Genomic DNA, 26,519 nt, shown 5'->3' with positions numbered 1-26,519 from the left:
CACACCCCACAAGGCTCAGGGTCCACTCCACTATGACGATGGTGCTGGCTCCGATGGCGGGGCTGGCTGTAGGGTGGCGGGGTCTTGGGCCTGCGAAGACGGAGCAAAAAAGAATGGAATAACATCAAAGTCGAGGGTCCAATTTGATTCGACTGAGTCACCAATATCAGTCAATATCAAACTCGAAAACAAGGGGACTACCCTGAATAGGCTGACAAACTTTTAACTGTGAAAATCAAGAAAGGGTGCCACGATCAATCGCACTCAATTGCAAGTAGCAGTTCATCCTCATCTACGACCATGACGTCTCAATTCCCCACCAAGAAGTGTGGTATGTCTCATTTGAACCTCTGCCTCACCAAGAAGATTGGATGAGCACATCTTCAACCTAGCAGAAACTCCTAGTACAAGACCACATCGCTAAGACTCCAGGTATCACCACCAAAAGGCGTCCTCGGCGCGACCGGCTCGGTTGGCCAACGCTTTATTCTCCTTCTCCAGCAGCACCCATCCTTCACCCTCGTCGCAGTCGGCGCCTCATCCCGGTCCGCCGGCAAGGCCTACAAGGATGCCGTGCGCTGGAAGCAGTCCTCCCCTATGGTGCAGGCTGTCGCCGACCTGGTGGTCCGCGAGTGCCGCCCTTCCGAGTTTGCAGACTGCGACGTCGTCTTCTCGGGCCTCGACTCGGACGTGGCCGGTGATGTCGAGATGGCGTTCCTCAAGGCGGATCTAGCCGTCTTCTCCAACGCCAAGAACTACAGGCGCGACCCGCTGGTCCCCTTGGTTGTGCCCACCGTCAACCTGCCGCACCTGAGCATGATCCCGCACCAGCGCAAGCACCACGGCCTGAACAAAGGTTTCCTGGTCTGCAACAGCAACTGCGCCGTCATTGGGCTCGTCATCCCCTTTGCCGCGCTGCAGGCGCGCTTCGGGCCCATCGAAACCGTCTCCGTTGTGACCATGCAGGCCGTCTCGGGTGCCGGCTACCCGGGTGTGTCGTCCATGGACATCATCGACAACGTGGTGCCCTACATCGCCGGCGAGGAGGACAAGCTTGAGAGCGAGGCCCGAAAGATCCTCGGCGGCATCAACGCCGAGGCCACCGCCTTTGAGGAGCAGACGTCGATGCGCGTCAGCGCCAGCTGCAACCGCGTCCCCGTGCTCGACGGCCACACGGCCTGCGTCTCGCTGCGTTTCGCAAACAGGCCCCCTCCCCCGGCCGAGGCCGTCAAAGCCGCCATGGCCACCTACGTGAGTGAGGCAGAGTCGCTGGGCTGCCCTTCCGCCCCGTCGCCGTCCATAATGGTGTTTGAGGAGGCGGATAGACCTCAGCCCAGGCTCGATAGGGATCTCTCGAGGGGTTATACCGTCAGCGTGGGCCGGGTCCGCGAGGACGAGAGCGGGATTTTTGACATTAAGTTTGTTGCGTTGAGCCACAACAGTAAGTCTAGGGTCCTTCTTGGTGCGGATAATAGTAATTGTGTCTACTGCCAGAGAGTTAAGCTAACACCGGGACTCCTTGATAGCCGTAATCGGAGCAGCAGGATCATCCATTCTGAATGCCGAGGCAGCCGTTCTGAAGGGCTACCTGTGAGTGTATTACTGTTTGGTTACTTTTTTAGGCCTATAGGAATACACAAAAGCACTTGGCTTGTTACCCATCGCATGTTTTCCTACGTTCCGGGTGAACTACGCGCCTGGCATATCCAGACTGAAATGGTATCGGCGAGGAAACATCTTTGACCTTCACACGCGGCTCCATGCCCACATGTCTCAAGTATCTTCCAAGCTTATGAGCAACCAGAAAACGTCGTACAAATTTGCGCCGTTGACGATTACGGCACAAAGATCTAGATACCGTTCCAAACGAGACTCGTTTTTCGGCGTCCGGCTGGGGAACACAATACACAGATGCTACCCCGGGCCCGAGTGGGCGCTGAGACGTGATGAACCAAAGTTTCAGTGCGACGGATGACAACCTGCTTCCCAGGTTGGATGACCATTGTCCACCTGATGAACGAATTGTGATTCTCACACCGTGACACACCGTTGGAGACATCTTCCGGCCGGGGTGGGAGTGAGCGCGATGCGGCGCAGCCCATCAAACCAAATTCAAGGGCCAGCCAAAAACGGGCATATTCTCTCTGACGAGTCACTCGCTGGTAAATTACCCCGGACTTTTTTTCCCTTCTGGTATGATTTTGAGCGGGTTTTGTTTGGTTGCTTGCATGACAGTGGAAAAAAAAAATAAAAAGACGATTGAGACTGGGCGATCTTCGTCTGTTCGTTGGTTCCCGCGGGCCTGGACTTGCATTGCAGATGTACATCACAAGCGAGTATTTCATCGGCCGACGCGCCCTGGCAGGTTCACCGTCCTTGCGCCGAGTTAGCAGCAAGGCAGATCACAGTTCTTTTTGGACGGGTGTGTCAAAAGGGGACCGAATGGGACACTACTGGCACTGCAGTAAAAACGCCTAAACATGACACCGGGGCGCCGAATGTTGTCTTGATGGTCTATTCCCCGGTTTTTTTTCTTTTCTTTTCCTGTTCTTTATCTCTGCCTTTCACCCTTCGGAAGCCTGCATTTTAGCACTTGATGATCCCGATGACTTGAGTTCGGTCGAACTGATGGTGTAGCCAATTCAGCCTTCTGATTCGCCGACATATGATACGCTAAGCAGGGAAGAAAGCGACCAGGAAGTACGTTCCTCAATATTTGCCTCCAGTTGACAACAGACGATTGGCAAAGGGGGGATGCAAGCCGGGAAGTCAACGAACATGGGAGAGTTCGGCGCAAGAAGGAGAGACATAAAAAAAGGTGGATAAACGGACTAGGTGATCTGTAAGCACTTGTTGATGGTGCATTCCAGTCCCGTGCGACCCGCGTGCTACCATCAAACCAAACCTCGCGCAGGTACGAGAGCGGCAAGCCCGCAAGCTTAGGTAGGGGCTCTTGGAAAGGTGTGCACGGGCTGACGTGAACTGTGCGTGGGGAGGGCTTTTCTTCTAGATGATTTGTGTATGCGTGCCTGGCAGGTCAATCGTAGATGTCATCCTGTAGGCGAAGGATTTTAAGGCGTACGGTCAGACTTTTGGTTTTTTATTTGGGCGCGAGCGGGTAGCCTTTTTTTCTTCTTTTTATTTTTATTACTGTACTTTATCTCCCCAATGACGAACCTTGGGTGGACCTAAAATGTTCTAGGCTTGCTCACGCAAAGATTAGTCTTCTCCATCAAAAAACTACTGGGGAAGCCAGTTTGGCTAACATGTGAAGATAAGGATCTGATGTAAATCAGAGTTGAATAAATAACATTAAAACAAAAAAAAAAGACTGATAATAAATTCAACTAGATACGGAGTAAACATGGCGCAATAGAGCATGATAAGGATTTTAATCCCCCCTTTAGATTAGCTCTGGTTACTTGCGCCTTCAAAGGGCTGGCCGTTGAGGAATAAGCCCGGGAGAGGTGCAATGCGGCGCACCACCAACAAGGCACAGAAAAGGTTGGTGATGCAACAATCATTCCGACTGGTCTTCCGCCGATCCTGGTGGGGGGCTTTTACGAATAGCTTGGAAAAACTAGCGCTATCTACTGCGCAGAAGAAACAAACACACGCACATAAAAACCGAGACAAAAAGGGGAGCAGAACCGCCGCCTTGGCAAGGGCGGTTGTTGGCCATGGTTTGCTGAACAGATCGGTACAGTGCCCGGCGCGCAAGGTAAGTGTCGTATGTCGGGCGGCGCCGTGTACGTCCAATTCTCTTTCCGTTGATAGCAAAATCGAGACCCAGCGTCCAGTGTCGGTGTTTCAAAATCCCATTTCTCAGCCCAACTTGTCTCTTTTGGTCAAAACCCCCCTGCGGCTCCACTTTGGCTTTTCGAAAGAGGGTGGGTGACGAGTTAACCCAGCGCAAGCCAATCAACAAGTGGAACTCTAAAAACCCCGCATTATGGAGTGTGGGCAGTTTGCCGATTTTTTTCTTTACTCTTTCAAATTCTCGACATGGGATCCTGAGCCAGGCAAGCTGGGGGAGGTACGGAGAACAAACCTCTGCGCAAATCGCTCTGCCAGGCAAGCCAGGTTTCCTAATCCTTGTTTAAAATCGGCCCCTGTTGTCCCGCCCGACTGGCAAAGAAACAAAAGCCTAAATAAAGCAAACAAAAGAAAAACAATAAGTCATTTGCAGCGAAGAAACTTCCAGGTGATCGAGAAAGCAAAGAAAAAAAAAATTCGCTCCACTCTCCCATGATTTCACCCGTATGGAAAAAATTGCGGCCAAGACTCGGCGGGGCCCCTGCACGAAATCGTAGTCTTTCCTTTGGTCACGGGCTCGTCATGGAATGGCCTCCGTTTGGTTCCCAAAGAGAACGAAATGTTTATGTGGGGTGATGCCAGAATCGGGGAGCCGGTTGCTTCCTGCCGGCTAACTCTCTTCTGTATCGGGCCAAAGGGGGCGGGTGTACTTCAGACGTATTGACTTCGCTTAACCGGTTCGAACCAAGTTGCGGGAGGGGGAGGTTTACGGGTAGGATGCTTTGGACAGGTAGCGAGCTGGTGTGGCAGCCATCTTCCCTAGTCTAGGTACCAGCGGGGGGCCTTTTCTTCACTTTGAGGGCTTGGTTGGCTAGTTCAGATGCTCATGTGCAGCCCATTCTAGTTTGGCATTTGACCCAAACGGATGTGGCTAATCAAAAAGCCAGCCAGTCGATGAAGTGAAAAAAAAATAATGATGACAGTAAAATGCGGGATGATGCGCATCTGTTGTGGTCCCTGTTGGCTGTGTACTTGAGCTGCTGGCAGACGTGTCACGCGTGTATTTGCCAAGTTCCGGAGTAATCATACCGGGGTAAGTAAGGGATAAACCAAAGTGGGAGAGTAGCAAGGAGAAGGAGAAAAAAGAAGAACAGAGCTGCGGGACGGAAGGGTAACTGCCTAGGCTTCCGGATGTTTCCATGTTGAGTTACAGGCCTTGACATACCAAATGCTGGCAAAAAGTAACAGCCTACATACTATACCAAGGTACGTACATTGGCTGATTGGCTACTTGGTGCCCGAAGCAAACATATCACTTTCAAGCTGTGAACTGCGCTCGGCGCATGTGGCCGTTGGTCATGTATCAGTGCAAGGGTGTTGAAAACTCTGTGTGCAATCATTACAACCTGTAAAGCGCTTGACCATCTGATCTTCGATGAGGAGGCAGCTCGACTGGGACCATTCATAATTCAGAGTGAGGAACAATGTCTGTACTGTGTCTTTTTTTCGCTATCTTTTGTTGGGTTGCCTAGATTCCCACAGTACCTTGGACATCAAGGAGGGCTAGGAAGGCTTTGGCGAGCATGGACCACCAATCTGTTAGTGTACGATGTAGGTTTTGAATCTCCGGTGTGAGAACCGCAGGTGAAGGTTTACGTATAAGAGAACAGAGTGCCCCTCCATGACGGCTCACCGGTCCCATCCGTGCATACAGCATACAGCGGTAGAAGACTACCCCGGTCCTCGACTTTGACGAACCACGAGGCCGAAACGTTATTTAGCCCGCCCTAGAAGGCATTAAGGGACAGTGTGCATGCTACGTGCCGAATTAGGGATCGGTAGTGCACATTTTATCGAGAGATTTATGTTATTTACCGAAACCAGGATGCGCTGACGCCATGGTTTTATGTTTCTCTCCTTTTTTCTTTTGTGCCGACCACAATGAAGATATACGAAGTACAAGAAGTAGTCTCGGTTCTGGGCAGATAAAGCGTCAAGAAGGCGTGCCATGGCATGAAACCTTGGTAGTGGTTTAAAAACACTGATAATTATTTTCGATGGCGAGCCAGGCTGCTTTCGTCATGTCAACCGTAAGTCTATTACAGCACACTCCCACTGGGTAGGTAGGTATACAGTAATTAGATAAGTAGACTTGGTAGACCACTTTGGGGACCACTTTTTGTGTGCCAGCCTTCCTGTCTGTGTGAGCTGAAAGTCGTCCGTAGCCGGTGTCACTTGTCCGGCTGTCGCACAGTCTGGTAAAACGGGGTGCTCCCTGCCTAGCCACTGAACTTCGGCTTCAGTAGCATTTGACTGATGTCGACCAATGCAAAGAGTGAATTCACTTGCTTGCGCATCAAACGGCTGGACCGGCAAACCACCATAACTACGGCGTAAGTGTTAAATCAAATGAAAGGGATGTTGCCAGTGTGGTCCGACCATGTTTGCAACTCAACTGGCGATTGAATTCGGCGTTAGATGGATGTACCTACGCGTCGCTGTTTTTTCTTTTCCTCAGGTAATCTATCGCGTCCAAGGTGTGCGTGCTTGTTTGATCGCTTGCTTTCTTGGGTTGCATTAAATCGCATCCAGGACTCGGATCAGGCCTTGCTGCGAACACTGGGGTCAGTCACTAGCTAATAACTGTACCGTACAGTAGTTTGGCCCTCCAAGTCCACCCGAGTCCAGGCTGGCTTGGCCAGTTTTGCTTGCCAGGTATGCTTAGAGTTTACTCCGTACCTAGAAAATCAATGTGGAATCAGGACACGCGCTGCAGAGACGCAGATAGGCGAGCACAGACCAAAGCGGAATGGCCATGTGGGGCATGCATCTTGATGTCCCCAGAGTGGGACACCATCAACTTGGCACGGGGCAGTGCCAACCAGCCCTGCCGAGCGCGCCCAGCCCCTGTGCCTGCCCGACAGTGAGGTTCTCGTTAATTGATTGATTGATCATCCACACGCAAGCACACATCACACCCACTTCGATATTTTTCATGATCTCGCTCTCCGAGACCCCATACTGAGATTGTCTTGTCTATTGTTTTGTGTTGCTTGCTTTAATTTTCGTCGCCGGCTTTTACAAAACGTACGAGTATAAGATATGAATGAATGTCTTTGATACGACGAAGAGATGATGTACCCAAGGACCTATAGTGATTGGCTTCACGCCCTCGCCGCGACCTCCACTGTTTGCTTTATTACTCACTGTACCATACAGTATGTAGCCGTCAAGCCCGTTTATCTGGCAGTGAGAGAAGGGTACCGGCACCACACCCAGGCGTGGACCGACCACCTTGACTTGAAAAGCTCCCCGGCTACATCCCAGCCAGAAGATTCAAAGAATAAAATAGTAATAATATAAATAATAATATTAAAAAAATTTAAAAATTCCACACACACCTCAGCAGACTTTCCTTTCCGAAGACGAAACAATCTGACAATGCTACTCTTTTTGCCTGTTGTTGCAGTTTGCCTTTTTGACAATGCTGGACGGGACCTGTAAAGTTTGAAGATGGCCAATAAAATAAAGAGCGCCATGGCCGCTGTAACGGTCCAAATACCGTAGCCCAATCGAAACTGACATGTTTCGGTGCTCAAGTTCTTTTTTATCGTTTTAATTTGCCTTTTTATCCCCGGGGGGTCTGCCTTTTGATGCCCGTGGGCGGGTTCGAACGTTCTTCTGAACTTGGAAGCTGCCCGTACGGGGGCGGGCTGGGGATTGGATTGGGCGAGACAAGGTAAGGTACTTTGATCAAGGTACCAAGCTAGCCTAGGTACCCTACCAGGCTCCTGCCTAACCTCAACCTTACCCATCGTCACCCCCAAAATCTGCGACAAGCCGCCCTCTCTCACACGCACAAAGCAGGGCGATCTCCCCCCTCCCTCCCAACTTTTTTTCACCTCACCCCCCTTGGTTTTCCTCATCAATCATATTTGATTTTATTTTTTTTTCCATCGGCCGCTCGCCTGGCTGCATTCCTTTCCGCGCTGACAGCCCGGCATCAGATTAGCAGCTTTCTCTTCGCCGTACAGCAACAATCGGCCAAGCAGATCGTTTTCTGAAAGCCCGTTTCTCACCTTTCGCCTGATTTTGGGCCAAGACCAAGACGCACCGCACTCCACAGCCATCACACACTGACGCATCGTTCAATTCCTACATACAACTGCACCTGCAACTGCACTGCGCACGCATTCTTACGTCGCAACATAGGCGCGCGACCCGACTTTTCTCGACCCATCACATTTCTCAGCAACAACAATCAATCAATTTACCAAGCCTTCCTCTCCACTTTCGTCCCTGCTAATCGCTGACCGAAACGCCTGTCTTCCCCGAATTATTTCTGGGGTCCTGTTGGTCAAACCTGACTTAGCTTGACTCGATTGAGCCGACTCAACCAGCTCTAGAGTGACTGGTCGCACATCGAGGCTTTTCGCAAGATAATTTGAGGTCGCGCGATCGTCATCGATTTGCTCAAGTCTTGTCCTCCCCCCAACCACAAAAGCTCTCTTGAGGCTACTTTATTGCATGTACCGAAACCACCCTCTCGAGGCATGAGCGAAGATCACACTACACCACAGCAGTGTCGACAAACATCCGACACGATTTCAGTCTCGTCTTCGAAATCGCCCTCGAGGGCATCGTCCACAGCATCGCCTGCGCCAGAGCCACTTCTGCCATCATCGACACCGCTGGCGGCGCATTCCGCGTTCGCCCCAAATCACGTCCGCCCACTCCGCTCAAGCCCCACGGGTGCATCGGCTGGCGCGACGAAGAATGCAATGGCAGCCTCACCTTTTCTCGCTCAGCCGCCTTCCTTTCGACCGTCGATGACTTCGCAGTCTAGCTTTGCGACCATGTCCGCTGGTACTACAGTCAACGCCTTTGAGCGCGATCAACCATCCTTCGCCGTAGGCACACCTTTTAACAACGCAGCGCCCTCGACAACTTCGGTCCTCATTAGACGCTTACCCCTCAACACGTCGAAAGAGTCCATACGCTTGATGCTGGTTTTCTGCGAGGAACTAGTGGACGTGGATGTGCTGCCGGCAGAACACTCTGAAGACCCTGGTTTTCGCAGTGCTTTGGTCAAGGTCAAGACTCCTGCTGGAGCGCAAAACATCAAGAGCATGCTCGATGGAAAGTCTAACATATCCAATGACGCCGAGCTAATGGTTGAGATTCTCGGCGGGAACTCCCAGAACGGCAGGAGATACACGAACGGCGACGCGCCTACATCCGCATCATCCTCGGCCACTTCATCAGCTACTTCATCCCGCCAGCCGTCGCGATTTAACGGCGCAGGATCCTTCGGATCGGTCGAAGCCATGTCGCCCCCAATCAGTGGTGCTTATGGGAATGAAATGTCTGGCTCGGATACCAGCAATCACTTCCAGAACATATTTTCCCCTCAGTCGCCCATTGGCAACCACCTAACCGACCAACGCACGCGCATGTCGGGCAAGTCCCTCATCAATGACGCCGCAGATGACGATGAGACCGGAGAACTTCTCAAAGACCCCCTTGCGTATGCTGAAAATGGTGCCATGGCGACACAAGCACGACGGGCAACAGCCCCGCAGCTTCCAATCTCGCGCATGGCCGGCCTGTCACTTAACACCAATGGCCACCCGATGGCACCATACGGCCCTTCGCCCGTTGGCCAGTTGTCGGCACATACAAATACCATGTCACCCACCATGTTGAATGGGGCGGGTACTCCCACAATGGGATATCTCGGGGGCCATAGATTCCCGGGCCACAGTTTCCCCCCTGTCAACCCTGCAGATCAGAATCCACCCTGCAACACCCTCTATGTTGGGAATCTGCCGATTGACACTTCGGAGGAGGAGCTCAAGGCCACATTCTCCAAGCAGCGTGGTTACAAGCGCCTGTGTTTCCGCACTAAGCAAAATGGGCCCATGTGCTTTGTTGAATTTGAAGACGTATCCTTCGCGACGAAGGCTCTACATGAACTGTACGGTCACATGTTGCACAACAGTGTCAAGGGCGGCATCAGGCTCAGCTTCTCTAAAAACCCTCTGGGAGTCCGGTCGGGTCAAAACCCTGTCGGCGCCGGCGTTACCAGCCCTCTATCCTCAATGAACAGTATGATGAATGGCAATGGGGTCGGCAATTTCGCCACAGCAAACGGACCGCCGCCTGGATTGTCTGCACCACCTGGTCTGGGTGGTATGGGCACCAGCCGTTCCTTGTCCACATTTTCGCCCGTTACATCTTCGGGTTCGAGTGGTTCCATGATGACTGGCTCTTTGAACAACACACCTTCGTCAGCTGCTCAGTTCTCGCCGCCAAGCAACATCTGGAACACCCCTAATTATGGCAACACCATGATGGCGGGTGGTCCAACGCCAGTCACTGGCGGCTCTAGCAGCTTTCCTTCTTTCATGATGGGAAAATAGATTGGGCTTCCTGGAATAGAGTTTTCTCACATACAGCATCGGTTTTTGTCCATTTTTCACTACACTGTTTGATACACATCGGTTCTACTATTATTTGTGCTGCTATGCGGATGCATTCAGGGAAAAAGAAGTTTAAAAGCATCATACGCCAAGGGCAATTTTTTTCACATCTTTCAGTGTTTTCTCTGTTATTTTGTTCTTTTTTTTCCTCACTCGGCATTGCATGGGTTCTGTCCACATATCTTTGTTATCCTTTTGTTTTTCTCATTTTTCTTTTTGGCACAGCGAGTTTGGGGTCATCTGTCTTCTGTCGGGTTTCTGCATCATTGGTCATCATTTACACGGCAGCGGTGGAAAACCTTAACACTACTCCTTAAGCATGATTCCCCCATCGCGATTTGACGTTCCGGATGGAGTTTTCGGGACAGGGAGGCAAGGCCTAAAGCACGGGATTGGTTGTTTTGTTTGTTTGGCTGTTGGGTTCGACGTTCACTACACAGCACAATTGCAGAGAAGCGGAGAAGCAAGCTTCGAATGCACTGTTACCATCTGTCACTAGCTCGGAGTCTAACGGCGTTGCGTTGATTTCTGTATCCAGCACTGCAAAGTTTCCATAGCAAGCACGGCGCGAGGTTTCTGATGTTTCTTGCCCCTCATCAGGGTCCTCTACTACACATTCCCTACTAGCACTATAAACACTTTATTCAGCACGTACTCGAGCGTCCCGTACATGTCTTTTCTTTTGCTCGTCTGCACACTAGCAAGACCCTGATGGATCTTGTCTTTGATTTTAATCACCGGAATAGAGTTCAAGGGGGAGGTGGGGTCAAGATATCAGTACGGATCCCAGGGGCTTGACGGGCGAGCGATTCATCGTTTACGTCGGTACACATCCGTCCCGTCGCCCAACATGCTAGTCGGCCGAGTTACAAGCTACGCAAGGAAAAATTGAAAAATTGTCCGATCGACCTGCGAGGGATCGATTTGGACTTGTGTCACGAAATATATTTGGATGTTTTGTCTTTTTTTCCTTTTTTATATCTGTGCCTGCCGCAGCGGGATATGATTCCACGGAGTGGTTTGCCTGCTATTTTATTTTTGGAATTTTGGGCAAGGCGAGATTGACGACAGCAGGGTCAGGTCCTCGCCGACGCAGGTAGTCACTTGGAGAACACGGTACTCCGTGGTAGTACCTATAGGGTAGGAAAGGTCTTGGACTTGCTTCTTTTTCTCCTCTCTACCCTTTTCGACTTATACGAACAAGAGGTTTATGGTGGTTTTTTCTCTCATCTCGCCAACTCGGTCTAACCTGTGGGAAACTCGGCCCAACTCCAAAACATGTCTTAGCCACAATTGTTGAGGTGCTCAATGGGCGATTTTTTTTTTCAAAAAAAATTGTTTCTATCATACTGTCGATCTCATACTTGTTGTATTCTCATGTCAACTCTTTCTCCACATATTACGTGTTTTGCATACATAAAGATATATGTTGCTTTTTGCTAGTCATCTGATTTTTTTTCACGGATAGGGAGGTGTTTTGTTGGTAGCAAACCTTGGGTCGTTCAAAAATTTACATCTTTCTTTTTGTTTCCTTTCCTTCATAGACATCAAATGATTCATACGGCCGCTTATACGGCAAGGATGGAATAATACCTGGTATGCAAATTTGTTTGTACCCCAAAAATTGCGTTACCAGTGGCTCCAGGTGAGAGATTGCTGCTGCAAGGAGGAAAGTCTCATTATTAGACATACTAAGAAAGTTGAAGCAACTTTTTTTTCCATTGAGATAGTCGCCTCAGGTTTTCGAGGGGCATGAGCCGAACTCATCGGGTTCCTCAACCCATAAGTAAAGTTTAGATAAGTACACAAGGGAAAGCCCGGAAGTTGTTTTTGTTTTCTATTCTTTTCCTTTTTTCTCGTTGAACCTCTCTTCCAGGCTCATGTAAGATACAGTACGAATTATTACACAATGCCTTGAATGCTGAGGGGGGCACCCCAGAGATCAACCCCAGTAGCGTTGGTGTCCGGCATGTGCGTGGGCCATGCAGGGTTTCTGATCTTTTTTTTCCTTTAGCTCTAGAACTAGTGGTTGCTTTTTCGCTCACTCGATCTTTCCATATCATTTTATCTGTCCCCGTGGCCTGGTATTCTGGGATTTATTGCTTTCTGTTTCTTTTACTTCTGTCCTCTTTACCTGTCTCGTAAAAGACGACAGAAAGTCGCAAGCCGATAACACCATACGCCCCCCTCGTTGCCTGCCGTGGTTTGCGTGGCTGACCGGGGATTTATGAAAAAAAATACGTTGATACGAGAATACGCTAAGTAGGCAGGGCGAAGAAGGTCCCCTGCGCCAAAGCAAGGCATGTATTGTTCCGTTCCAGAAAGCAAGGAAAAGGTTTAAGGTTTTCCTCTTTTACGGAGGTGTTTTGTTTCTCACACACCGACATTTCCGCTTCTGCCAACGGGTGTGAACACCTGCTTGCGGCACAGCCTCAACGGTCAATTTATGTAGGTATATTTGAAGAGGGACGAGAGAGAAAGAGAAAGGGGTAGGGAGACAGAAAGAATGAGAGAAAAAAAAAAACCGCACCACTCAACAACCTACAACCTTCGCCACCCCTCTCGTTTTGGCCCTGAGCATCTTTTCTTTTCTGTCACAAATCGCAATTTTGTTTATTGCTGGTAGGATGATGGATGAATGAACAAAGTCAGAATTTTATTCAGGAGCGGGTGAGATTTTGATTCGCGGTACAAGCCGCGCGCTAGTCTGACTAGGAAGGAACTTTTAAGTTTCTTTTTCTCTTGTCTCTTTCCTACCGTTGGAATTCTTTTTCTTCCCACCCTCAGCTTATTTTGTTGTGCGTGCCAACGAAGGGAAGGTAAGACATGTGACAGCTCACATTGCACCACGGCTCACTAGTGGCTGCGGGAACTAGACCTGACCTAGTGCTGTCCAAAAAAAGGTGATAGATGGGATGGAGGGAGGTCAGGCCCAAGGGATCCAATTGGGAACTCGGAAGAGGGGAGAGGAACAAAGTCACAAGTACCTATTGTACCAGTAATAGCAGGCATCCATCTATCCCATCCATTCATCAATATGCAGGCTGTTGGATGGCCAGGATCGTATATTCCGTATGAAAGAGAGAAAAATCTCGCATGCTAATTAGGGAGCAAACAAGGATGTCAACCTTGCCTTGTTTTTTCTGACGACGTGACACATACTGCCAGGGAAGTGATCGCGAGTGTGAGAGTTTTTTCTTTCTTTTTTTTCCTTCCTTTTTTTTTCTCCTTCGTGGCTTTACCACGTACATTCCGTAAATGTCCGAAGAAAGACAAGGGACGCCGAGGAACAAAGTTTGTCTTTATCAAATGCTTATCTACAAGTACCTTCGAGATTTCTCACCCCTATTAGGTTTTCGTCATCCAGGCAAGTGTTGCCGAGGAATCCTACCCCCTTTTTTTTTCTCATCAAGAGGTTCTATCGACCTTGCGATGACATCAAAGTTCAAACTCGCAAAGTGCCGAGGGTTTTGGCATGGTTGGTCAAGGCCCCCGCAGGCATGTGCGCATACTATCCCCTGAGTTGGGGACCCCTCCCCTCTACGTGGTAGGCTTTTGGTGGATATGGGTTAAGATGACAAGGGAATTATAGTTCAAATACGAAGTGGCCCTTGAAGAATCTGGTCTGATAAAAAAAAGGCGCGCAACAATCACCGAGGTTAAGGTGCCGGCAAACTAGGTTCAACGTTGATTGGTGGTAATCGACCTACAGGGAAGGAGGGCGAAAAGATGTTATGTTATTGATGCAGGGTCGGGTAAAGGTAAAAGCTTGGATATTCGTCAGCCCGAAAGGGCCCCCTTGAAGGTTCGGCTTGAGGGGCACAAGAACCAGATGTGCAAGTCTTTTGGAAGCTTTTGATGACAAACAAATCGAGCATACTTCCCTACGGTATTTTGCTGATCATTTTGAACTGAGGGAGGGTCTTGGCACTCACAATTACCGATGCAGCCCTACTGGGCCCGCGAATGGTAAGTAGTAAGTTAAGAATACCGGTACATGGTTTTACTTTTTGGAGAAAATACCACAAAATGTCCGACAACTAGCTTCCCTTGCTTGTGGAGTGACTTGGCTTCATCGACATGCTTTTCCCGCTGTGCCGCTACTTTTCAATTAGCCGTAGGAATTGCGGAATGTTGATGTTTGGTTGAAATGTAAATCTTATTAGTCACAAGTTAGGCTTGATCGTCGTTCTGTGATTGTGATGGTAGAATTAACAAGAGATTATCATCAGTTATAGACAGAGGCACGTCTGGTGTCTTTTGGGTGTCGATCCCATGTACCGCGAGCGCGGCGCACGGGCATGCGTGATGGAAATTTAAGTCGAATCGTACATGCTGTCAGTACTGTAGAGTTTGGATGCACCTCCGTCACATGGCTTCAAGGGTCTGTCTGAAAGCGGGAGTGTGACGATGTTGTTGCCGTTACCTCTTTTTTTTAGCGGGGATTGGATTCGTGACCAATTAATTGCCAGGTTTGGTTTGAAACCAACTATTGTACTACGGTCTTCTGTAAAGGAACGGAGCAGCAACTGAAAAACTTGGAACCAGAAGGTTTAGGGCACTTTCTTCAATCTCCCCGGTCCCGCTTTCCACATCAAGACAGGCCCCCGAAAATTATGATACAGCACCTCTGTGTACTTCGTACGAGGTGGAAGGGATCCGCTCCGCCTATCTACTGTACCGCGTGCGTATGGGCCCGCAATAACGTTGGGCAAGTTGAGAATTTTGGCAGTCTCACTCAACCAAAGTGTAATTTTTTGAAGTTCAGTGCAGGCAGGTGCCATGAATGCCGTCAAACATCTCACCCAATGCACCGCGACCCCTCCTGTAGGGACATACGAAGTGCCCCAAGGTTACGAACAGGAAAGACAAGAAAAAGACCCCGCAGGATCCTGCAGCGCTTACCGGTATTCCTTTTGATCTCCCGGCGGCCCCAAAACCCCGTCCGTCAACATACCTCATCGAGATGGGTACCGTTTATGAAAAGCTCCTGGTCAGGAAGGCTGAGCCACCCACACAGCACATGCATGCAAGGATCTTGTCATTCCCTTCCTGCAAACCTACCGCGTAGCCGAACGAGGCCTACCCAACAACCCCAGGTCATTGGACGGAGGGCCCTGTCTGGGATATGGATTATTTGCCCGTTTTAACTGTTACCGCTAACGAGCCCGGATGAACCGCGTCTGGGCAAAGTGGTTCGTTTGGGCCCTGTGTGGGCAACGTTATCGGCATATCATTCGATTTTTTTGTCCCTCATTCTCGATGCCCTTTCTGGTAGTATACCGGTTTGGAGATGCATATCCATTTATGCGTGTGACTGTTTTTTTTTTTTTTCTCTCTCTCTCTTTTTACCCCACAATCTTGTCTTCGCTTGCCTCTCTGGTTTTCGCTCTTCGCTTCGAGTTGTCTATGAGCGGGTATCGATCTCACTGCATGGTTTTCCCTTGCTAATTTGCACCGCCGGCACGTTCCGGTTGGAGGTCGATGGGGTACAGATCGACCTGCGTCGGATTATTAATTTTACCTCGTCATGACTTCAATGGCTGGCTCATCTCTTCTTGTGTTTGACCATTTTGTAATAGATGATGACCCCCATCTTTGTTGCTTTGGTCGATTCTCTCTCTGCTGGTCTATCCACAGTTAACGCTTGTCATCTGATTTCTGCAGTCAAAAAGAATCCCAAGGGGCCTGTTGAGTCTCGAAACCATTTAAACAGAAAGCCAAGGAGAATACAGTTACGCTAGATCCAATTCGATCATTGGACGAAAATAAGTCATTGCACGCACTATGCAGCAAGAGGATAACCGAACAGTTGAGGACCTCTTCTCAAACATAGATACTAGTCCCAATGTGGTCGACATTGCCGACGATGACGACGAGGATGCTCTTGAGGTTGATAGTGTAAGTGCATCTATGGATCCAATCTTATGCTCAAATGAGTTTTAGTTGCCTCCTGGTACTAACGTAGGTGATAACTTTTGATCAGGCGGAATGGGAAATGGACTCGGCGGTAGGGGGTATGAGCTTCGTGTATGCCCATCCATCCGTTGTACAAACCTACTACGGGGTACCATCAAATAAAACATTGCGGCAAGGAAGTGCTGACTTGATATGCCTCTTTTCTGCTTACATCAAATCAAGGTCATCCACGCAAAGTCTGAGTTCAAGTCTATACGAGCACGTTGTAGAAAACGGTCGGACTTATCACAAGTTCAAAGAGGGCAGTAAGTAACCGAAAATGGACACCATGAACCACCTTAGCCTGTGCGTGTGGAGTTCTAGGTGCTAGTTCTAAAGAATGTTTACTTTTGACAGAATACCCGCTGCCTAACGACGAGGTATTATGCAACCATGATCCCCAAGGCGAGCGGTAGTAAAACCAGCTAACGCCCTACACATTTATTGTCTGTTCAACATAGCCAGAGCAAGATCGTCTTGGTGGGTCTCTGGTGCCATGATGAGCCCAAGCTACTCGGAATTTCCTAAGCTAATATGTCACGGTAACGAGTAGACTTCCAGCATCAGGTTTACAAACTGTCTTTAGAGGGCAAACTCTACCAAGCTCCAGTAGAAAATCCACGCAACGTACTGGACGTAGCAACAGGGACAGGAATATGGGCCATCGAGTTTGGTATGTGCGGGGGTCGAGCCCCTAGACCAAACAAAGCCAGCCGATCTCTGACAGCATTTCCATATCGACTTAGCTCAAGAAAACCCCGGCTCCAACGTCGTGGGCACTGACCTCTCGCCCATCCAACCCACATACGTCCCACCGAATTGCTCCTTCCAGATCTGCGATGCCGAGGACGAGTGGGACTTTTCGGTCCCCTTTGACTTTATCCACATGCGCGCCGTCGTGACGTGCTTCCGTTCCCCACGCGCCGTCATGGAGTCGGCCATGTCCAGCCTCGCGCCCGGCGGCTGGCTGCAGATGCGCGACCCCATCATGCCCTTCAAGTTCCTGACGCCGCCGCCCGAGGGCTGCGCCTTGGCGCGCTGGAACGACCTCGCGATGGAGGCGAGCGGCCGCATCGGGCGGCGCTGGGACAATGCGGTCCACTACGCCCAGTGGATGCGCGAGCTCGGGTTCGCGGACGTCGTCGAGATCAAGGAGCAGCTCCCCCTCAACCCCTGGGCCAAAGGTCGTCGGGTCAAGTACCTGAGCCTGTGGCTGCAGCACGACATGCTGCAGGGGATCGAGGCCATCAGCATGGCGCTATTTACGAGGGTTTTGGGCTGGGATGTTGATGATCTCAAGGTCTTTCTCGAGGATGTGAAGCGGGACATGAAGGATACAAGTATCCATTCTTATTCTGAGGGGTCAGTCTTGTTCCGAGCTTTATACTCCTTATTTTTTTCTTCTATTGGAATACTAATGCCTGCCGTTTATTTTTCTAGTGTTTTGGTCTACGGGAGAAAACCACTAGGCTAAGATGCAACTTGTTTCTTTCTGGCGTCTCTGGGCTTTTTCGCGACAAAAGAATTCGGATCTTTCGAAATGATACCAACGGCATTCGATCCACATATTGGGGGCAGCCCTCAACTGATTTCCGCACCATCAGCAGGCTGAATGTGCCCTGCCAATTCGCTCTCCGCCCACCCCATGGTCATGGTGGCCCAAAGGTCATGAGCCGGCTGGAACTCTGCCCCGTCCATACCGCTGTCTAGATCAATGTCACCAAACGCCTCTGCAAACCCGCCAGTCGCATTGACTGGGGCAACACTTGCCCCAAAGCTTGTCTGATCGGTGAAGGCCTCGTCCCACACCGGGATGTAGTTATCCAACGAACCATCAAACATTGGGCAACCCCTGGTCGATTTGTCGTGCGGTATTTTTGGGTGAGCATCTCCGCTGCCACCGCCACTGCCGAACAGAGACCATATCCCCGTCGCAATGGAAGACTGTTGCTGCTGCCGCTGCCGCTGCACGGCCGCCATCCTCTTGTCGAACTTTGCTTTGACGACGCCAAAAACGACACGACTTGCCCCGACGATGGTCATGTCGTCATCCTCAACAGTCCCGTCGCCGCGAGACTTGTCGTCCACCCGCATCTGCGCCTTGTCGGTGAGCCGATCCAACAGCGAGCCGAGGTCTATCTGCGACCGCGCCAGTGTGGCGTCCCAGCTAGGGCAGGTGGGCATGTCAAAGGAGAAGGTAAAGGCGACGATGGAGAGCAGGACGAAGCGGCCCCATTCGACGTTGCAGATGTTGGTGAGCTGCCGGCCGCCGAGCAGCGTCTCGCCCATGAAGGACAGCGCGGCGGCCATGTGCGGGAGCGCAAGCTGCATGCGCGACGCGTCCTGGAAAGGGTCCACGCGCGGCGACCGCGTCATGTTGGAGGTCTTCCAGAGGTGTGGGGTCAGGAGCTGGATCTGCGTCGTGAGGGTGGTGAATCTCATGACGACTTGTCAGTTTTTGGGGATATGGGTTAGCTTTTTTTTATGTCATAAATGAAGAGTAATTGTGAGACAGAAAAAAGGAGATCAAACGCGGCAGCTACGTACGGGTGTTGGCGACCTCCTCCGGCATGCGCGCGCCGTACTCTGCAAACTGCATGTCCAACCCCCTCAGCATGGTGGCGGCCTGGTACGGGGAGCGCAGGCCCTTCTCTTCGTCCTTGGCCAGGCCGACGACCTCGAGCATGAGGTGCTGGTGACGCAGGAGCCAGGGGAGGATGCGGTCGCCGGGCGTGAGGGCCTCGCGCTCCAGCATGTCGCAGCAGGTAGCCGTCCAGGCGGTGTATGGGAGGTTCAAGGGGCGACTGTACATGTGGGTTCGTCTTTATTTCATGATTCCGTTGTTAGTTTTAGTTTTGTAGACCCCCCACCGCGGACGATGAGAAGTCGTTTTTTTTGTGGGTGCATCAGTTGGGAGGTTTGGTGATGTTAGGAAGCTCCAGAGCAAAAAAAAAGAAACACGGGGAAAAGCTTACGCCAGAACTATATAGCAGCATGCAACGTATGCGCGGATGCCCTCGAGGAGCTCCTCGCGCGGTTGGTCCCGGTGCTGCTCGAGGTACTCGGGCTGGTCGAGCTCGAGATCCTGTATCAAATCGACGGCCATGCGGATATACTGTGCAGACTGCTTGTTTCGGGGCCGCAGGTGGACAGGATACCTGGTGTTTACATTGTTTAGCGGTCAGTATAAAAGGACCGGATTTTGCTGAGACGCATCTGGTAAGATTGACACAGGATTCTCTGAACTTGTTCTACACGCCTCAGTTCTACACTTCTATCTCATATATACAAACATAAACACATAATATTAGTAGAACATAAAAAAAAAGAGACTCACCAAGCAGAATAGACCAACAACCCAACAAGCAGCTCCACGCTCCTCTCCCCGCCGGCGACGAACTTGAGCCCCAGGATCTTGCGAAACTCTTCGTCGTACAGGCTCCCGCCGCCCCTCAGTGCGGTCCTGGAGCCGCTGGCGGCGGCGAGCAGGGCGAGCAGGACAAAGGGCCTGTCGCGGGCCAGGTCCGGCACGGTCGCGCCGTCCGGGACCGAGAAGACGGGGAAGAAGAGCGACATGTCGTCGCGAAAGGTGGCGAGCAGCGAGCTGGCGCTGTCGAGGTTGAACTGCGGCCGGCGGAGCGGGCCCGACCATGCCGACGCTGCCGTGCTGGCGGGCTTGCTGGTCGACGACGACGAGGGCGAGGTGGCGGCTGCGGAGCTGGAGGTGGTGTTTGTAAAGCATGGGGACCAGGTCGAGTCGCGGGTGCATGCGGATGATGACGACGTCGGTGCGGTGGTTGCTGGTGGTGAGTCTGGTGGGAAGAGGCGGTCGACCATGGCCTCGTGCGAGTCGCGGAGCATGTCGAAGTTTAGGGGTCCGTCGTCCTGGGCGAGGCTGACGTCGATGGTGAAGGTCTTGGAGGGGCCTGGTGGTGGTGGTTGTGGGCGGGTTGCTGTTGGGTTGCTTTTTTTGTGGGAGTGTAAGTAGGTAGGCAGGGTATTTGGGATGAGTGGTTGGGCTATATATGAGCCAAGAGGCATGATGGTTGGATAGACGGAAGACGGGATATCATCGAGTCTTGTGAGTAAACTAAGCCGGTGTAGACAATAACACCCGCCAAGGAATGAGTTGACTATATTCCCAGGCGCCCGAGTATGGTGGAAGCATAGGGGAGAATATTTGCAACAAGAGAAGAAAACTAGCAAAAGGGGGATAAACTTACAGCTTTGACTGCCGTGGTCTCCTGGTACGCGGGCCGGTCTTGAAGACGCACTCACGCTTTGATTCGTAGCATCTACAGCAGGGTAAAAGGGTAAGTTTTTTTTTTCTTAAAAAAAAAAAAAGAAAGAAACAAAATCTACAACTGATCGGGCAAAGAGAGAAGGAAAATTGTAAACATCCTCAAATACATACCGCCGACAAATGCCCAACTGGCTGCTGCTCGCCGTGCACTTGACCTTGGCCGCCCTGCAAGCCTCACATGCGTTGTTGACCCGCGGGCCGCCAACCTGCGGCGACGAATCGGCCACTGGACCACTGCTCTCTGCAGTGCTTGAATTGCTATTGACGTCCATGATTAGGTGAAATTTTTTTTGGCAGTCTCTATGCTTAAAAAATGGATTTGTGCGTGTGCCGGCGGGACCTGTGCTCAAAGCTGGAGCTATTAAAATAAAACATCAAATCGTCGCCTGGGGGAAGGCAGATAGAACAAACACAGCGATGGGGGAGCGTGGGGCCCCTGTTTAGCTGCCGTCGTGGCTGGATATTGTAAGCTCCGATCTGCTTCGGCGCTTGGCGGTATTTTTCGCCAGTGTCAGCTCAGCGCAACCAATCGACTTGTCCATTGATTTGTTCTAAAAATTGGGACAAAAAACATATGAAATGCGGCTAGGAAGTCTAGGTACCTTGGGTAGGTATGCAAATAGAAAAGTGCGCCCACTGAATCCAGCAAAGAAAACAATTGATTCTAGGACTACTTTATTTTGTTGCAAGAAAGACCGCTGCAAATAAAATCCTCCAACGCCATCTAAATCTAGAATATCCTTGCAACCTCTTTCATTCTTCATTCATAAAATGCCACCCTTTTCAGGGCAGCTTCATAAACACTTCCAACATCTTTTTATAATTTGGCGTTCCCAGCCCCGTGACCGGATCCCACCCTGAGACGGCGTTGAACCCGTCCGTTCCGCAACCCGGGTTCTTGCCGTTGGTTATGTCGTTGAGCACCTCTTGGTGCTGGTACAGGACGGGGTTGACGAATCCGACCGGCGACTTGCCCGCCTCGATGCGCTTCTCGTTGATGAGCGTTAGGATGGAGCCGAACACGGGCGTGGATGCTGTGGTGATGTATTGCATCAGTAACCAATTTCGAACAATCGACAATTAGACACAAAAAAAAAAAAACTCACCAGAAGTTCCATAACTCAGCGTAAACTTGCCATTCACGGCAGTCACGTAGTTTGCCCCGTTGGCGCTGACGTCGGGATACCCCCTGACGGCGCGGGAGTTGTTGTACCTCTCCTGGCCGTAGGGCGGGGCATTGTCCTTGTAGTAGCCCTCGAGCGCTTCCTTTTGGTAGTCGGGCATCTTGAAGACGTTGCTGAAGCCGCCGCCGCTAAAGATGACCCTCTCGCAGGCGCTCTCGGGCGTGTGCACGGTCGACCCCTTGAGTATGGCGGTGGCGCCCACGGCCGTGACCCAGGGGCACGAGGCGGGGAAGGACGGGTTGAAGTAGCCGTCGTGTCCCTCGTTGTACGCGCCCGTCGCCTCGTCGATGCACTGGCCGCCGTTGCCGGCGACCCCGGCGTCGCCCGACGAGAAGAGCATCGACACGCCGCGCAGGCCGAGCTTCATGTACTCGGCGCACTGCCGCTGCTCGTACTTGACGCCCAGGTCGGCCTCGTTGTAGCCGTAGCTGGTGCTGATGACGTTGGTCGGCGTCGTGGTGCCGCACGCCACGCGGCGCGAGTACTGCGCGTCCACGTTGGGGTCGACCGACTTGCCGCCGTCAAAGTCGCAGTAGGTGCCGTCGATGGCCTCGAGGAAGTTGTTGAAGGACGCGGCCTGGTTCAGGTCGCCGACCTGGTAGAGCGTGGCCTTTTGCGGGTAGACGAGCCCCATGGCGAACTCGAGGTCCAGCGCCGACTCGCCGTTGAAGCCGAACGACTTGTTCTTCTGCTGCACCACGCCGTTGTCGAGCAGCGTGATGATTGGCGGCTGGCCCTTGAGCCGCGGCTCAAACTGCTCAAAGAACATGTCCAGGTCCGACTGCAGGTACGCCTGTGGCGTGTACTCGACGATGCCCAGCGTGTTGTTGGACGCTGCCGTCTCGCCCGGCGGCGTCGAGTAGAGCGCCCGGAGGCAGTCGAGCGTCACCATGCGGTCGCAGTTGCTGAGGTCCAGCATGGCGTTCTCCACCACCGCGCCCTTTTTGGGCCCCCCGGCGCCGGGCTGTCCGAGCAGACCGTGGCCCCGGTGCCCCGGGCGGTTGGCCAGAACCTCGGCGGCAGACTTTTCAGAACGACGCTTCAGCTCCGTCACGTTATCTTGATCCAGCTCCGTCCGGATGTTGCGGCGGCCTTGGCCCACGCGGCTGTCAAAATGCACCGTGGGCGTGATCAGGTCGACGTGCTGCATCACGTGTCGCGGGACGTGGTAGCCGTCGCACGCGACGTGTGAATGCCCGTGGATCGAGTGCGTAAAGACGTGATAGCGCGTCTTGAGGAGCATCTCGGCCTCTGCCGCAGTGGCGTTGAACGTGACCCACGTCCTCGCCAGGCTCAGGCTGACCCGGTGGCGCTCGATGCCCTCCGCGGCGAGCCAGTCCATGACGGCATCGACAGACTCCTGCTTCGGCGCAAAGGCTTCGACGACTTCGTCGGCCGTCCAGTGCTTGCCGTAGTCTGGGCTGGAGGGATGCGAGACGCGGTTCATGAACTCCTCGGCGCGGTGCAGGTTCTGCTGCACCAGGCCAATGCGCATGGGCAAGATCGTCCCATTGTACAGCCGGCGGGAACGCGTCCAGGTGCGCTCCGTGAGGGGATTCCTCTCCTCGTGGAGGATGTGGTCGGGCCCGGGAGCGGTAATATGATCGCTGGCCTTTTTGGTAGAGTCCTGACCAGGATATAGATACCTGCCATCCGCTGCCGCCGCCAGGGCTGAGAGGATGCAGATCACCGAGTCCAGCCTCATGTTTGAGAATGACGTTTGCCAGAAAAAAAAAGAGGAAACAAGAAGGAGTAGTCAAGTATCAACTCCTGCTCAAGGATTGCTGACACGCAAACGATAGGATCGAATGATTAAAAAAACACACGGACCCAAAGCAAAGGAATGGATCTTCAAGTCCGCTCTATTCTTCAACAAAGTCTCAAGAGCAATGGCAGTATGGGAATGCCAACTAACAAACATTGCATTGCCGAGGGTGGACAGATGTCTTTATTGCAGAGCCGCTTTTCACCACTTTGGTATCCCTCAAGCGGGTAGACGCGTCTGCTGGACTAGCCGTGTTCATGACTATGCCGAGATATGGGATGAAACGAGGTTTCACTGGGCCACATGAACACTGCACCTTGCAGCTTGTGAGGAATAAACAAACATGTTGGCCTTTGCAATAAACAAAGACCTAGTAATGTCCATCATGATGGATATCGTGTCGTGTCGCGCACTTGCTGCTTACGAGTCCCGACACGGATCACGAGCAGATCGTGACTCGATGCTGCGTGGATAGGTGCGTTCAGTGATGAGGATACAAATTCCAATAAATTTCGTCTTGGGAGGCCTAAAAAAAATAAGCAAATCCCAAGCATCCGGGCCAGTTCATGCTTATTTCATAAGTATATACGATAAGGTCAAGCTTCCGTCTTCTTGTCAGCCCAAGATCAGCTCAGGAACCTCGGCATAGGGATGAATTTCTCGTATGGGACAAGACCGGTGTGGAGGACATGGAAGGCCCGGTGATGCACGCAGAGAGTTTGGACGCGGCCGAGTGTCTGATTGGTCAACGGTACAGAAACACTCGAGAAACAAAAAGTGAATAGAGTCGACCTGGATCTGACGATTCAATGTTTCAAGGCCTACGGGACACAAGTCAGCTTCCGTGAAATATCAGATGAACCGCTATTCCCTCGGATATAAACCTTGCTCTGTTTTCCAATCAAAGTCCTGAGCTTTCCGGTCAGGGGTTTTAGTCGTCATATTATAGTTTGTAAACATTTCCATGTGTCTTGTCCTTGGCGGCTAATGATTCAAGTTTCAGTCCTTCAGGTTTCGGGGGGTATCTCATCTATCGGTGTTGACGTCCAGTAACAGTGTTTTGTATCTAATTGCTGGGCGAGCTGCGTCTTATCTTTTCTTCGAGCTCGCCTTGATCTTTCGTCTCAAGGTCTAGCTGGCGCTAGCTCTGCGCCCCGGCTTGTCGCTGCAGAACTTGCTTGTAAAGAGCTTTTTGCTCGTTGACTATTTGCAGCAGCTCTTCGTTCTGACGACGTAGCTCCTCCACTTCATTTCTATCATCTGATGATCCATTGGCCGCTACTGCCGGTGTTGCAGTAGCGGATGGCTGCTGGAATGCGAGAATCGCTTGCTTGAGCACATCCTCGGAGAATCCGGGTGTGTTCATTAATTTGTCAAACCTGCTCGGCTCGGTAGAATCGCCGAGATCGACATTGAAATGTGCCGTGAAAGCATAAGTCTTGTCGGCATTGGCGGCAGGTTTGACGATGGTTGGCGATTTTGTCGTCGACTGACCGAAATTTGATGACGGCAGTGGAGGAACAAACACGAGGTTGCTGACGGCAGCATTGAGATCCGCTAGCTCTGTAGGTGGGCTGTTGTCTGCTAGGCTCCATTGAAGAATTTTACCTTTTGCATGTCCAGACAGGAGAACAGTGCCATCGTAACTCGTCGCCAGGCACGACGCCGGGCCCGCCTCTGGAGGTGCCATGCCAAAGGGCGAAGTCACCTGCACCACGGTGGATGCGGCCTCGGCGGCATGGGGTCCCAAGAGTGCAGGCTCGCCGAACAGCTCGACCAGATAGACTGAGCCATCGTCGGCTGCGAGGGTCAACGCCCTCGTACAGGGGTCAAGAGAGAGGCAGAGAGGAGAGGCCGGGAACAGTAGTGTCCGCAGCGGAAGACCGGTGCGGTAGTTCCATACGACGCAGGTCTTGTCCTTGCTGGCCGACACGCAGAGCGTTGAATCTGTGGCGCCTGATCCGCCGTCTGCACCGGAACTCGCTGCGAGAGCCGTGATGGCTGCCCTGTGGTTCGACAACGTTCGCTCAGGAGCTTGCTCGGCGACGATATCAAGCTCCAAGAGCTGGGCAAGACTCCAGACGTGCACATTGGAATCGTCCGAGCCACTTAGTACCGAGTGGGGTGTCACAGCCAGACAGGTTACCGGTTGAACGTGACAGGCTGGAGTCGAGACCAATCTCCCTGTGCAGAACTAGGGTCGTGTTTCCAAGTTAGCGGGAGTGGGTGGCTTGGATCTAAGACACTCTAGCCATGATGGGTTGATGGGGGGATAGGACGAGAGGAAAGGAGCAGAGACAAGAAGGAGAAAAAAAAAATAACGGCCATGAATCTCACCTCCCAAAGCATTATCCTTCCCTCAGCTGTACCCAGAATCAGGACATCGCCTGCCAAAGCCACACATCGTATCCTCTCGGGGAAGGGGACGTATGCCTCCTGGTTGCCGCGTATCCTGGAGTAAACGTGCAAGGCAGCCTTTTCATGCTGGGCGGCGAAAATGTGACTTCCGTTGACGGCAACGCAGTTTGGTGCGGCAGAGTTTTTCTTGAAGGCCGACTTGACTGAGTATGCCGGACTCAATGTGTGGACGTAGATCCCGACATCCTTGGCAATACTGGTGTTGCTTGATAGGGGACCGCCACAGAGGGACGAAACGAATTCTTCGGACAGCATTTTGGGCTTGGGGGATTTTTTTTTCTCTTCTTTTTCTTCTTCTCCTGGGTCACTCTGTTCCAACCCGGTTCTTCCCCGTTACAAACAAAGCCGGCTCCTTTCAAGGTCAATTGAATTAACGGTTATAGCTTGAGAAATATTCGGCCGGATTCCGGGCCGGTGCTACTAAAGCTTGCCCTGATCAAGAGGCTTGAAGGGGTTGAAGAGCCTGGGTGGTGTTTGCAATTTGCGGCTTGGAAGGGATTCACGTGGATTCTCCCAGGAAAAAAATTCCCTTTCTAGATTTGCCAGAATCCATGCCAACATACTGTACAAAGCACTGTACCTCAAATTTGGACCCACATCTTTCTGCAACCAACCCACCTAAAGCCAGCCTCAGTCACGCAATACAGTAACGC

The 26,519-nt window shown here is 51.8% G+C and overlaps 7 protein-coding genes across 7 annotated transcripts; 4 read left to right on the top strand and 3 right to left on the bottom strand.

The window, feature by feature from the left end:
- Nucleotides 1–12: 12 nt before the first annotated feature.
- On the top strand, nt 13–3,328 carry MGG_03051 (aspartate-semialdehyde dehydrogenase). Its single transcript, XM_003720582.1, has 3 exons — nt 13–331; nt 449–1,441; nt 1,527–3,328. The coding sequence occupies exons 1-3, from the start codon at nt 301–303 to the stop codon at nt 1,592–1,594; spliced, it is 1,092 nt and encodes a 363-aa protein (XP_003720630.1). The 5' UTR covers nt 13–300; the 3' UTR covers nt 1,595–3,328.
- A 2,509-nt stretch (nt 3,329–5,837) lies between these two features.
- Nucleotides 5,838–6,683, top strand: MGG_17876 (uncharacterized protein; the record flags this gene model as incomplete). Its single annotated transcript, XM_003720581.1, has 3 exons — nt 5,838–5,846; nt 6,091–6,149; nt 6,413–6,683. 3 exons carry the CDS (start codon nt 5,838–5,840, stop codon nt 6,681–6,683), a joined length of 339 nt encoding a protein of 112 aa, XP_003720629.1.
- Nucleotides 6,684–7,595: 912 nt separating this feature from the next.
- Nucleotides 7,596–11,539, top strand: MGG_03053 (RNA binding protein). Its single transcript, XM_003720580.1, has one exon. It carries the CDS (start codon nt 8,310–8,312, stop codon nt 10,176–10,178), a length of 1,869 nt encoding a protein of 622 aa, XP_003720628.1. The 5' UTR covers nt 7,596–8,309; the 3' UTR covers nt 10,179–11,539.
- Nucleotides 11,540–15,595: 4,056 nt separating this feature from the next.
- On the top strand, nt 15,596–19,607 carry MGG_03054 (uncharacterized protein). The gene is made up of 8 exons (XM_003720579.1): nt 15,596–16,139; nt 16,225–16,268; nt 16,380–16,462; nt 16,554–16,576; nt 16,658–16,676; nt 16,750–16,869; nt 16,943–17,558; nt 17,637–19,607. Exons 1-8 carry the CDS (start codon nt 16,026–16,028, stop codon nt 17,668–17,670), a joined length of 1,053 nt encoding a protein of 350 aa, XP_003720627.1. The 5' UTR covers nt 15,596–16,025; the 3' UTR covers nt 17,671–19,607.
- On the bottom strand, nt 17,570–20,879 carry MGG_03055 (uncharacterized protein). Its single transcript, XM_003720578.1, has 6 exons — nt 20,611–20,879; nt 20,420–20,491; nt 19,534–20,160; nt 19,172–19,354; nt 18,744–19,018; nt 17,570–18,643 (listed from the first exon to the last, which is right to left on the bottom strand). The coding sequence occupies exons 1-6, from the start codon at nt 20,769–20,771 to the stop codon at nt 17,778–17,780; spliced, it is 2,184 nt and encodes a 727-aa protein (XP_003720626.1). The 5' UTR covers nt 20,772–20,879; the 3' UTR covers nt 17,570–17,777.
- Nucleotides 20,880–21,061: 182 nt separating this feature from the next.
- On the bottom strand, nt 21,062–23,388 carry MGG_03056 (aorsin; the record flags this gene model as incomplete). The annotated part of the gene is made up of 2 exons (XM_003720577.1): nt 21,062–21,533; nt 21,606–23,388. The coding sequence occupies 2 exons, from the start codon at nt 23,386–23,388 to the stop codon at nt 21,283–21,285; spliced, it is 2,034 nt and encodes a 677-aa protein (XP_003720625.1). The 3' UTR covers nt 21,062–21,282.
- Nucleotides 23,389–24,589: 1,201 nt separating this feature from the next.
- On the bottom strand, nt 24,590–26,121 carry MGG_03057 (WD repeat-containing protein; the record flags this gene model as incomplete). The annotated part of the gene is made up of 2 exons (XM_003720576.1): nt 24,590–25,642; nt 25,786–26,121. 2 exons carry the CDS (start codon nt 26,119–26,121, stop codon nt 24,590–24,592), a joined length of 1,389 nt encoding a protein of 462 aa, XP_003720624.1.
- Between the last annotated feature and the right edge of the window lie 398 nt (nt 26,122–26,519).

This window comes from Pyricularia oryzae, chromosome 7, assembly GCF_000002495.2.
Source record: "Pyricularia oryzae 70-15 chromosome 7, whole genome shotgun sequence".
Lineage (NCBI taxonomy): Eukaryota > Fungi > Ascomycota > Sordariomycetes > Magnaporthales > Pyriculariaceae > Pyricularia > Pyricularia oryzae.
The sequence above is the reverse complement of the archived record's forward strand: the minus strand, read 5'-3'. Positions and strand labels throughout refer to the sequence as shown.